The sequence below is a fragment of the Poecilia mexicana genome, unplaced genomic scaffold (genome assembly GCF_051168715.1).
Source record: "Poecilia mexicana isolate PSO_F unplaced genomic scaffold, ASM5116871v1 scaffold_8, whole genome shotgun sequence".
In the NCBI taxonomy this organism is placed as follows: Eukaryota; Metazoa; Chordata; class Actinopteri; order Cyprinodontiformes; family Poeciliidae; genus Poecilia; species Poecilia mexicana.
This window is the reverse complement of record NW_028263377.1, coordinates 13,377,149-13,390,248: the sequence shown is the minus strand read 5'-3', so window position 1 is coordinate 13,390,248 and position 13,100 is coordinate 13,377,149. Positions and strand designations below refer to the sequence as shown.

Below are 13,100 nucleotides of genomic sequence, written 5' to 3'. Positions count from 1 at the left end.
ACACAGAAACATTTTAATTTTGTTTCATGTTTGTCAAGAACTTGAGTCGAATTAGTAAATGTGTTCTGTTTTCCGTACTAAAATGTTTTCAGTGTTTAAAGAGAGACAGGAATAAATGTACTTTTTTCATTCCTGATTAAATTAATGTTTCTGCAACTTTTAAGAACTTTGTGCTACATTTTGTAAAACTTCATAAACAGCCTGTCATGTGAAAGTAGGTCTAATGTCATTTGTAGTGTAAAAATATTTTCTATATGTTTCATTGAACAAATGTGATGTAACAATTTCCCATTCAAAACAACAAAACTGTCATAAAACTATAAAATGCCTTACTCACAAACATGTGATGTGTTTTTTTTCTCACAGAAATATTTATCACATACATTTTGTTAACAAAATACAGAAGAAAACTGTAAACTCTTGAGGAAATGGTCAGTCTCAGAAACAAATGGAAAAAAGTAAATTTGCAATAAAGTAAAACCAGTGTTAGTTCAAATTTTTCTTTTTGCACCAGTCTGTTCATGTAAATTTTGGCTGCTAATAGTGCATGCAGCTGAAATTCCGTCCATTCTGACAAGCAAAATAAAAAAAAACACCCTCAATATGCTTTAAAACAAACAAACAAACAAACAAAAAACGAAGGCAAAAAAGCAAAGCAACAAAAAGTGGAATGAATGTTCAGCTTCAATTTGAAATAACTGCATTCAGTTTCATTATGCTTCATCAGGCTGTTCCAATTTATTATAAGTTGTATTGTGATAAAAACAGACACTCCAAAAAGGAAAAAACAAAAACAAAAAAAACAACGAAAACAACAACAGCAAAAAAGCGAAACAAAACAAAAGCAAAACATGCTTTGACAGTGAGGGCACGTTTTAGGACAACATCAGAGAGCCATACCGGAAGAATGAAGAACAGAGCCCGAGAATAAAAATATAACCATAATGTACTTTCTACGTCATCGGTAATTCCTGAAAAGGGAGGAGCTTCACCCGGCAAAGTTTTTAATTCCGCAGTAACTTTTTTTCAGCGTTAGTTTCCTACGGCCACAACATGCGCTTCATGTGTCTTTGTGTATCTCGAAATGAGGTAAAGAATTTTGCGTTATAGTAGAAATATTTACTTAATGTATAGCCCTGCTAAAGAGCAAATGTTGGTGCTTATATATGTATTCCTGCTATGTCGGGGAAGTGAACGCAACTCTTAATAGCAGCACATTTTACCTGACGCGAGGGTCTCGTGAGGTTCTCGCAGTGACTTGTTTTTACCGAGGTTTTGGTTCGTTGTATAAATTTATTCACTTCAAGTAAAGATAAATCTACGGAATGAAAACGTATTTGTTTTTCAGAAACTTGAGGTCCAAATGTGATGGCCACACCTACGACGTGGTGGCTGCTGCCCGTCTTGCTGGTCACCTTCCTGTACTGTTGTTGTTCTAGCCCAGGTAGGCTTATTCAAATTTGTATATTTATTACTGGGAGAAGAATATCTCCAAGCTTCATAAATCCACATTTCCTCAGAAATTAACAAGTTTATTTTCTACCATTATTATAAAATGAGCTGTACTGTTCATCATATGTTTTGCTTGAGTTGAAAATACTATTATATCAAGGAGCAATATGTTTATTTAAAAACTATATTAAAAATAAACTTTCACCCTGTGGTAATATTGATTATATATGGTTGTTTAATTCTATAGTTTGAACGTTTTCATTTTTTAAAGGTAAAAGGTAATTTTATTTATTTAGCACATTTTCAGCAACAAGGCAATAGAAAGTGCTTTACAGGAATTAAAAGGAAATGCAAACAAAATAGCAAACCAAAGGAAAGGGGGGAAAAAGAAAAAAACAATCTAATGTTAATCTAATGTATGTAAACTAACCTAGGTGCTTCCACTAGATAATTAAAAAAATAAAATAAAAATGCTGCATTTGCTTTTTAAAATATGCCCAAATGCAGTTGCCTACTACTATCTGGCTTTATAGTTGCACTATTGAATGATGCTACTGTTAGAAAGCATCCTTGTTGGTTGTTTTTAGAGCAGTATTTGAATTTGTAATGTTCTGACTGTATGTAGTAAACACATTTTTCAACACTATTTGATGCTGCCTTTCTTGTGATCACAGTAAAAACCACAAATATGTGATCAGATTAGTCAGTTAAGTCTATTTTAACAATCGATAGCCTTACTTTTGCTTTGCATTATATATAATATGAGCAATTATTTGGATTTATGCTTTAAATATGATTTGATTTGCAGTCTATATTAAAAGGGAAGTGGTCTTAAAGGAAGACAGCACTCATTCAGATTGTAGCTACCTGCTTCCTGTTAACACAACAACTACTGCGCCTTCTTGTAATGTCTCGTGTGCAAGTATTGAACTTATTACTGCAAAGCACACGTAGGCTTATGAGAAATGGGTAAAGGTGACAGGCGTGTATTGAATGTGTAAAAAAAAAAGTGTAAGTTTGAGAGACAGGCGGATGAGCATGTGAGTCACTCAAACATCCTTTGTATTGTTGTTTAAAATGAGTGTACCTTTCTTTGTTTTGTAACTTTTTGTGCATTTTTTAGAGAACTGCTTCCTGTTTGTTTTTGCTTTTATTTTTATTTTTTATCAATTTTACCTCCCAGATGAAATATATAGATACTGATGGGCAGTAAAATAGGGGTCTCTTTTTTCTCTTTCTTTTTCTCTGTGTTGTAAAAATGACGAGATGTAATATTTTACCATGTTTGTTACATAGAAAATGTCACAGATACTTGGATTTTTTTTTCTGACTCATACCCCTGGCAGCTTCACACAGCAGCCATTATATTTTTGTATTGTGACTCACGAGGATAGTACCTCCCGTACCGCTACTGCTTTTTTGGCTCTGTAAGACCTTTGTCTGTTTATAAATAAATCACACATATATCTGCACAACTACTTCTTAATGATCAATATTCTGAGTTCTTGCTGGAGTGTTGATCATGTTTTAATGCATCCTCAACCAAATTACGATAATGTGAAAAAATGTTCTTTGAGGATTTTGCTACCCCCAAAAAAATCACATTTCTGTAAATATTCACATCCTTTGCCATGAAGCTCCAAACTGAGCTACATCCACAGATCATCTTTTGAATGTTTCCACAGCTTACATGGACTCCACATGTGTAAGTTTAGTTAAACTGGCTAGATCTGGAAAGGCACAGACCCACCTATGTTAGATCCCACAGCTAACAGCAGGTCAGAGGTAAAAATCAAGCATGAAATCAAAGGAATTATCTGTAGACCTCCAAGACAGGACTGTCTTGAGGCACAGATCTTGAGAAGGATACAGAAACATTTCTGCTGCTTTGAAGGTTCCAGTGAGTTCAGTGGCCTCCATTATTGGTGAACGGATGAAGTTTGGAACCAGCAGGACTCTCTCTAGTGCCATCACGCCTGATCGATCAGGGAGGCGATCAAGAAACCAATGGTCACTCTGTCAGATCTCTAGGTTTCCTCTGTTGAGAGTGGAGAACCTTCCAGAAGACCAACCATCTCAACAGCAATCCACCAATCAGACCTGTATGGTAGACTGGCCAGACGAAAGCCACTCCTTCATAAAAGGCACTGGCCAATAGGCACCTGAAGGATTAAACCATGAGAAACTAAATTATCTGGTCTGAGATTGAACACTTTGGTGTGAACGCCAGGAATAAAGTTTGGAGGAAACCAGGACAATACCACCACTACTGTGAAGAATGGTGGTGGTAACATCATGCTATGGGGATGTTTTGCAGCAGTAGGAACTGGGAGACTAGTCAGGATGGAGAGAAAGATGAATGCAGCAACCTACAGAGACATCCTGGATAAAAACTTGCCTCAAAGCGCTTTTGACCTTAGCCTGGTGCACTGGTTAATTCTTCAGCAGGACAACGACCCAAAGTACATGGCCATCATCCCAAAGGAGTGGCTTCAGAGCCCTGGAGTGACCGAGCCAGAGTCCAGACTTGAATCTGATTGAACATCTCTGGAGAGATCTGATAATGATGACTCCATTCAGCCTGATGGGGCTTGAGAAGGACTGTAAAGAAGAATGGATGAAACTGCTCACCTCAGCTAAGCTTGTGGCGTCATATTCAAAAAGACGTCAGGCAGTAATTGCTTCCAAAGGTGGATCAACAAAGTATTAAGCAAAGACTGTGAATATCTACGTAAATGTGATTTCTCAATTTTCTGTTTTTTAATAAATCTGTAAAAAAAAAAAAAAATCCACATTGTCATAATGGAGTATTTGTGAGTAGGATTTTGAGGAAAGATATTAATTTAATATAATTTGGAATAAGTCTGTAACATTACAAAATGCGGAAAAAGGGAAGCACCTTCCGGATCCACTACATACCAGCAGGAGGTTGCTCAGAGACCTATTTTATGCTTGAGGTAGAGGAACTATTCAACGGGTTTCTGGCATGGGAATAATTTCATGTGGAGAGAGAGGAAAACATTTAGGTCTGCACTCATTTATAGCTAATATGTAAATAGCACAGATGAGTAATGTCTGTTATTTATTAATCCATCGTATGTGATGCAAAGAAAACCTACAAATCCATATATCTGGCAGGAAAAACAATGCATCTATGCTGACACGTTCTCTCTTTGTGCTCACCAGGTCCTCCTGCTCCTCCCTCTAACCTTGAGTGCTTCAGACCGTGCAATCCGACGCACTGTTCAGTTATCGAATGCATTTGGGATCCAAACCCCCCCCCAGATATCGGTCCTATCTACACCCTTCACTGGAAGCCAGAAAATGAAGAGTAAACGCACTTGGCAAATTTCTGCTCTTAATCTCCCAAAATTAAACATTTTTAGGCCCTGCTTTTTTTTTTTTTGCCTTGGCCTGTCCTCTCACATCTTCTCCTGCTTTTTTTTCAGGGAGGAGCCTGTGACCACTCGGAATAGCTTAGACGGGAAAATCTGTCGGGAAAACTTCGAGAGCCATGGAGAACTCCGGGTTTGGGTACAGAATCAGAATGGTTCTGTCAAATCTCAGGAAATTGTTATCCACACCCAGCACATCAGTACGTCTACTCCCAAGTTTTTCTAATGAAGTCAGACAGAACAATCCCCAATAGCTGAAATAAATAGATATTGCTGATCCTATTAGAATACCTTCCTTGTATTACTTTTGTGACTCGTACATCGGATTGAACGTTTTCAATCTGATGTACGATTGAAAACGTTCAATCTGAGATGAGGCAGAGGACCAAAGATCTGCCTGATTTTTAGTCCTCTGTCTCTTCCCCAATCACACCAGTCAAGCCGCCTCCACCTACAATCACATTAAGCGAGGAAGATCCGTTAGAGATTCACTGGAGCACCATCTGTGGCGAGCTGGAGCTTAATGTTGGAGTCTGTGACGTTAGATATCGTATTAAGGATGATCAACACTGGATTCTGGTAAGTTTGGCAAATTAATTTCCTATGGTATTTGGTGTTTTTGTATTTTTTTTCCTAAGAATTAATGCCAAACTTTTACCCTCGTTCTTTCATCACAGACTGAGTATAACTTAAGTAGCAGCTACGGAGTCATAGAACCCCAGCCCAGCACAGTTTACGAATTTCAGGTCCGTTGTAAATGTGACCCGAGCCTGATGAGTGACTGGAGTCCAAGCTATCCAATAAAAAGTGCTGAGTCGTGTGAGTATTTATTTTTTTGGCATTCGACAAGAAAAGTAAATGTATTTGGTAACACTTTATTTGAAGGGGGTTGAATAAGACTGTCATAAACACATGTCATGAACATGAATAAGCCTTCATGAATATTTATGACTGTTGTCATAAAGCGTCATTCGGTAAATTATGACACTTTTAATACAAAGTTGACATTATTCAAAATGTCTTTGTTATGACAACTTGACATTAACCAAGAAATCATTACTGATATAAATTTGTTATAAAAGTATTACTGATTGCACTTTAAAAATGAGGTAACTTTATGTTATTAAAGGTAAAGTTTAAACAGTAATGATTTCCTGGTTAATGTCAAGTTGTCATAACAAAGACATTTTGAATAATGTCAACTTTGTATTAAAAGTGTCATAATTTACCGAATGACGCTTTATGACAACAGTCATAACTATTCATGAAGGCTTATTCATGTTCATGACAGGTGTTATGTCATGTTTATGACAGTGTCATGACAGTCTTATTCACCCCCCTTCAAATAAAGTGTTACCATGTATTTTATTGCCTTCTACATGTTACACCGACACCAGCCTTGGATGCGTGCTTATGAATGCAGCAATATTTATTGGCAAACAGTCTTACTTAATCAGAAAACTTGTTTACTAACCTTTAAATGGCATCACATTTGTAAGCGAAATATATTTGTGGGTTGAGTTGCAGAGTAAAGTATTTGAAAAAGATGCAAAATCCTTTCTGCTAATGACTTATTCTGCTTTTAACTCTTGCTCACTGATGTTTAGTATATTGGGTGAAGTATAATGGAAATGTACAAATTTATTTATTTAATGATCGGGGGCCTCAGCAGTGTGTGGAAGACTTGTACAGCATCACAACAGCTGGTTACCTCATAATGCTGGTCACCAGGTTTCACACAAGTGTACATTGGGATTGAGACGAGGACTACAGGGAGACATCCAGCTTCCTAATTCTGGACGTATATAGCCTTAATAAACCGTGCTCTGGGAGACAGAGTATTGTCATTTTTGGGGATAGTTTGTTCCCTCAGATTGGAGACCTGGGATTGCCACTAGTTGCAGTATCAACAGAGTTCCTCATTTCCTCCAGCGGTGAAAAGTTTTGTTTTTCCAGTAAGGGAGAGGATGCTGAGTTGACGAATTTCTGATGATCGCAACCCTCTGCTCATACTCTTTTTATGTAGGCCAAAAGGTTCAACCTTGGTTTCATTTATATTATAATGTGGCTACAATTTTGTGCAATAGGTATTATTTAAGAGAATTAGAGTAAGGTGTTTGAGGGTAATGGGGAGTAAATACAAACGAAGGTCACTGGTTTTATTTGCAAATAAATTCTATCTTGCGCTTTTTTCCATCTTGTTATTTAGCACTATTTTGTGCTGGTGTGTCACAAAATCCCAATAAAATGCACTGAAGCTTAGTTCTCTAATATAGCAAAATGTTTAAGGGGCAAACGCTGCATGCAAATGCAAAATAAATACAGGTGTACATTTTTTGACTATAATCAAATGAATAGCTTTCACGATAATTGTTTAAACATGAGATGCTGAATACATTTTGAGATGTATGCCATTTGAGCTCCATCTCCTGACTTCTTACATCTTAAAAGAATAATGAGGTCTAAACATATTCACTTTAATGACTTATCTTTACATTTATAATGCCAATAGTTTTTGTATTGACAGAATGACTGATCATTCTATCAGGATTCAAAAACAACTTTTCACTCTTTAAAAAACATATCAGCACTACAAAAGTTGACATTTAGGATTTGTATTAGGTAGATTTAATGTGTGTGGAGTATGTAACATTTGTCTTTTTTTGCATTCATTTCTCAGCTCCAGTTGGAGAGGTTGATGCATGGTTGGACTGCGGGCTGCTTTTGTCAAACTCTGACTGTTTTCTGTACTGGAAGGTAAGCTCAAAAATGAATTTATAGACCATCTTTCTCTCTCTCTAAATGACATATTCAGCACTCAGTCAATACCATCTGGCTTGTCCAGAATCTTTCCATTTCTCAGGCCCGAGGTTACATTCTTGGATATGAAATCACAGTTTTCTACAATAATCGCACTGAACAGCTAATACATGTGTCCACGCACAACCCAAGCAGCCTCTTTGTGTATGATGAATTGAAGTGGCGCCTCACCTCATCTCTGAAGAATGTATCATCTTTTAGTGTATCAGCCTACAATGCTCTCGGAGCTACAAAGACTTCTCGTCTGCCTAGGCCGATATCAGGTATCTATTTCTTTTTTGCTTTCTATTGGTAAAGTAGAGGAAATTGCAGCTTTTTCCTCGCTAACCTGAGATATGACTAGAAAAACCTGATATGTGTTTAGTTCATTTACTTTTGACTTTTGTAAACAAATTAGTTTTTGGTAGAATAGTTATAGCACTAGGGATAAAAGCCTTCATATGTTACATTCAGTCAGAGTTGCTGCTAAAGGAAATTATGTCAGCTTACATTAGACGTCACGATTGTTTCACAATGCTGGTATTTCCTCTGTGGATTAACAAGGCTAAAACCTATTTTGTATTTTCTTTAGGAAAACAAGCAACTGAGCCAAACATTTACCTCGAGATGAACGAAAAGAACCTCACTGTGTCCTGGAATCAGTCCTCCAAGGTTTCCGACAGCATCAAACAGTATGTGGTGCAATACAAAGAGTGTCTACCTGGCAGCGGATCTGACTGGATCAAAGTGGACAAGAAACAGACCACAGCCTTTTTTGAAGGTTAGTGGCCTGCGATACGGCTTATTTCTGTTGTGGTTCAGAACGATTTAAGCTTTTCAGTGTTTTTTCTAAAATTTGGAACATATTTTTTTATTTTAATTTATGGTTCTTTTACTCTCATGTGTCTCCATCTGTAGGTACATTTAAAAATTACACACCATACCAAGTATCATTGTTTGCAGTGTCAAACTCGAATGCAATTAGTCAGCTTGCAACAGCTACAGGATATTCAGCTCAGGGAGGTGAGTGTGCTGATTTATTCTCCATAAATCCCTAATCACTGTATTTTCTTGTATTGACGGTTAATGAACTTTTTTTTTCTCCATCAGTTCCTTCCAAAGTGACTTCATTCAAAGTGTCTGATATTGTTGGAACTAAGGTGATTCTGACTTGGGATCCAGTTCCCTGTTCCGACCAGAGGGGGGAGATCTTGCACTATGAAATAGGACTGAACAAGCAAGGAGGTACAAAATGCTATGAATAACATGATACAATACACTTAATTATAGTAGATTGCATAATATAAACAGTAGGATGCACAGAAATTTTCAATTTCTATGACAAACAAGTTTCTTTAGTTTCTATATTTTTCTGACAGGCAACAAAGCAGTAAAAACTCTCCAACTCCAATTGCAAAAACAATCAAATTGCAAACATAACATAAAAAGTAAATATACCACAATGAAACAACCAGCAATAATAGTATTTTAAATATGTTCTGCAGTTACTGTGTGTTGCAGCTCTTTCTTTTCTGTGCAATTCCTCTTAGTTTAATTATTTTTATTAACTTAAATGACTAATTTATTCAGTTTAGTGCAATAAAGCTTAAACAGAAGATACATATAAGGATATAAAGAAATTGAAGTTGCTAAAATAAAATGAAAACCTGATGTCTTTGACAGAATAGAATTGTCCAATATGAATATGTAGGGATTCCAACTAAAGATAAAAATATTGATCACATTCAGGGAAATGTACTTGGCAAAGCAGCAACAGAAGACAAAACAAAGTAGGAAAGACAAGACGGGAATGAACATGACGAAATTTGTAAACAAGGAAATAGCTAAATAACAAAAATACAAAAGAACAAAAAAGACTCATATTATGGGCCTTGATTGAAGTGGTGACATCTCCTGTAGGAGTGAGCTAATAACCACTGCAATATAAAATAAAAATGATCTTTTTTCTTATTTTACTCACCAAAGTGGCAACAACACAAGGATATTATTTGGATAGTGGAGGATATTAATTTCATATGGAAATCTGAATAAAAATATTACAACTAAACGGCACAATCTTTCTGTTTTTCTAAGTTGGAATGCTTTTTGACAGTGTGAATTGATGGTCCTATGTTTTGTTTTTTTCTTAACCTCAGATCCAAACCACAAACCAGTGCACTACATAAATACCACAGATACGACTTACACGCTGAAGGATCTTAGTCCAGGTCAGGGATACACGGTTTGGATAAGAGCTGTGACCGCTGCTGGGCCCAGTGAAAAGGTCAACAAAACATTCAAACTCAATCATCATGAAGATTATGGTATGCCATCATGTATTAACTTTATTTTATTATGTAATATCTTGTAAAATGGCTGTAACAAGTAAATTTGTTAAATTTCTTTCTTCCACTATATTTCTATTTCTTTTCAGCATTTGTGACTCCCATTGTGGTGATTGTGCTGTTGGTCATCGCCATAGCTATCACCAGTTTCATACTGTGGTAAGAAAATCATTGCTAGATACCTTGATGCCAATCATCTAAGAACATTAATACTGACAAAGCAAATGTATATACTTTGTCTGAAAAAATTTCCACATCCCTTAAACTTGTTCACATTTTGTTTGGCTACAACCATAAACATTAAAAATTAATTTTTTGTAATTTTGTATGAAAGACCAACACGGTGTAGTGAGTCTTTTAGGGCATGACTCTATGGTGTTTGTATGGACATTTTTGCCCGTTCTTCTGTGAAAATTAGCCTGCACACATTCAATGTAAATGAAGAGCTGCTATGATCGACAATTTCGAAGGCTAACCCCAGAATTAGAGTAGTAGTGGGGCCATTCAATTCTATTTCATGAAAATGCTTTGATATAAGCTACTCCATTGTAACTTTAGTTGTATGTTTACGAGAGTTATAAGGCTCAAGTCTGTTACAGCCTCCATCAGATTTTTTCCCCCCATAATGCTTGTTTCCTGTATTTGCCATTCATCTTTCCTTCAACTCTGATTAGCTAATTGTGTAAAGTGTTGGTGAGTCTTTTCATATAAGAGTAACAATTTTGAAAACCATGCATCTTATTTTTCTCTTCATCTGTGCCGTCATATGCTACTTTATGCAATTAAAATCCCTGTGAAAGTTAAGTAAAGTTTGTTTGTAATGTGAAAAGGTTCCTGGGGGGTTTATGCCATTGATGGTATCGGTTTATGTATTTTTTTGCTATTAGTGTTTTTCATGGAGGCAAAAAAGAGTGCCCACTCCTACCTCAGTGTCTTTATGAGAAAGTGCCAGATCCCAGCAACAGCCAAATCTTCAAACAGATGAAGCGCCAGGTGAGCAAAAATCAAATCTGCAATCAACTGCAACTATTAAAAATAATTTAAATTATTTGGCATTTAATCACAATGACATGCTGTTTTTTTAAGTTTTACTTAAAAAATGTAAAAATAATAATCTTCTCTTTGATCCACCTGTAGATTAACGAGCCCTTGACTTGGATGCGCAGTCCCCTCTACGAACCTTATCCAACAATCTCTATTTTGGAAATTGTGGAAATAAAGTCCAAGGTTTTTGACCCCGACATGATGAAAAAGGAGAATGGCTGTCCCCTGATGGATTGCCAAGATGATCAACAGGAGGATCCCACCAGAGAAAGCAGTGACAGTACAGACAGCAGATACGGGAGGAAGGAGTACAGTAAAATGGTTGACTCTGATGAAGAGAGGAATGATAGTTGGAGCTCATCAGAGGAAGAACAGTCTACCTCAGGTTATGAAAAGCACTTCATGCCCTCTCCTTTGGAAGTAATGGTGGAGTAACGGCATGCTTCCTCTGGATCTTGAATGTTAGTTTTTAGTCTTTGTCCGTTTTACAATTTTCTGTGTTGTTTGGAATAAGACTTTGTCTAATAAGCTTTGTCATTGTAACTGCAGGAAAGATTCATGACAAACAGTTCCAGCTTTTTGTGACGCTCAAGCTGTGTTTTCTATGTTTATAAATCTGATAAAATTTTCTTGAATACATTTCTAATTTTTGTTAGTTTTTGCTATACCATCTTTCTTGAACTTGATTATAATAATTTTGGATTAAAGCAGTATTTTTGGAGGGGGAAAATGTTTAGATCATAATTTCATTGTCATAAAGAGATTATTTTAGTCATGTGCAATATTATTTGCCTATCAATCATGCTGAAACTTATAACTACAATTATAGTTATAAGCTTTAAAAAAAAATCAAAAAAGTTAAGCTGTCTTGTTAGTAGTGTGTGTTTTAAAACTGCATTCTATGAATGAAGTGGGGTCAGAGTGAGTCCAAGGATCAAGCATCTCCCAATATAATTATGTTACCATTAAAATACAGAGATATCACATCCACATCTTTAAATGCATTTGGTGAGCTCATACCTGGATTTTTCTACAAAGCATGCAGAATTTCCAAAGTGTTTTACTTGTTGAGTGTAAATCTTAATTCTGGTTACATTTAAATGTTGACTTATATTTTCAAATGAAAGTAAAAAAAAAAAACTAACACAAAAAACAAAAACACTTTGGGCCAGCATTATTATCTTTTTGAGAATTACAAGATGGTATTGCCTTCTTTAGACTTGTGAAATATTCCCCAAGAGTCAAGACTTTGTCTCATGACTAAAGGATGGATTAGCTTGTCTTTGACACAGAACTGTGTACGCCAATAACAGTTTCCCTTGAACTTTACCTTGTTTGTAGTGTAAATATTATATGCTATACAGTTATTAATTTCAAAAGTTCTCAGGTTTACAGAGTGTATGAACCTGTGACCAACAACAAAACCTCAACCAGTGCAAATATCAGCAAAGGTGTTGCTTTTAACTGTTCAAGGTGCAAAATGTATTTTGACTTGTTACTGGCACCTGACTTCTCTTTAAATTGAGAGGTTTATTCTCGAAACTGTTGAAGATTTTAAGTTATAGTATATTTCTTAAGAAAACTCTGTGGCTCAATCTTCTTACGGATCCCAGGTTCTTCCGGTAGGCCGCGTGTAGCCACACAGAAAACAACAATGAGTGTTGACGTCACAGGATTACAGAGTTTAATCCAATAGAAAACAACGGATAAAATTACAACAGAAACTGCAGAACAACAGAGACATACATTCATTTACCTGAGACAAATGGAAAAGAAGAAGGGAGATAGAAAGGAAAGCAAAGATGTGCAAAGACATCTTTGGAGAATTGCAAGAGCAAATCTGATTTGTCACTCATGTGTAGAAAGTTTTATAGTAAAGGCGCATTCTTGTCTTTAATTTATTCAAATAAAGCGTACCTCTGCTCATCCAACCAGGAGCTGTCTCTGACTTTTTAAAAGTCCTAGCAATTAACGATCTAAGGCCATCTGTCCCCTTTGTTTAAATAAAGTGAGAGCAGAGACTCTCCTGAACTCCTGCTGTTTTATGACTTCTCACAAATGAGTG

At 36.2% G+C, this 13,100-nt stretch overlaps 1 protein-coding gene and 1 long non-coding RNA gene across 2 annotated transcripts in view; one reads left to right on the top strand and one right to left on the bottom strand.

The window, feature by feature from the left end:
- LOC148158002 (uncharacterized) overlaps positions 1-13,100 on the bottom strand; it is a 277,765-nt gene that overhangs the window by 95,237 nt on the left and 169,428 nt on the right. The window lies entirely within an intron of this gene.
- On the top strand, positions 520-11,674 carry il12rb2l (interleukin 12 receptor, beta 2a, like). Its single transcript, XM_015008812.2, has 15 exons — positions 520-1,089; positions 1,349-1,444; positions 4,639-4,783; positions 4,902-5,047; positions 5,284-5,426; positions 5,525-5,666; positions 7,528-7,604; positions 7,693-7,930; positions 8,239-8,427; positions 8,565-8,669; positions 8,757-8,891; positions 9,803-9,970; positions 10,081-10,150; positions 10,879-10,984; positions 11,129-11,674. Exons 2-15 carry the CDS (start codon positions 1,369-1,371, stop codon positions 11,468-11,470), a joined length of 2,082 nt encoding a protein of 693 aa, XP_014864298.2. The 5' UTR covers positions 520-1,089; positions 1,349-1,368; the 3' UTR covers positions 11,471-11,674.

Coding starts and splice junctions, on each gene's coding strand:
- il12rb2l (XM_015008812.2), top strand. CDS start 1,369: ATGGCCACACCTACGACGTGGTGGCTGCTGCCCGTCTTGCTGGTCACC. Junction 8,428..8,564: donor GACCACAGCCTTTTTTGAAG/GTTAGTGGCCTG, acceptor CTCCATCTGTAG/GTACATTTAAAAATTACACA. Junction 10,985..11,128: donor TCAAACAGATGAAGCGCCAG/GTGAGCAAAAAT, acceptor ATCCACCTGTAG/ATTAACGAGCCCTTGACTTG.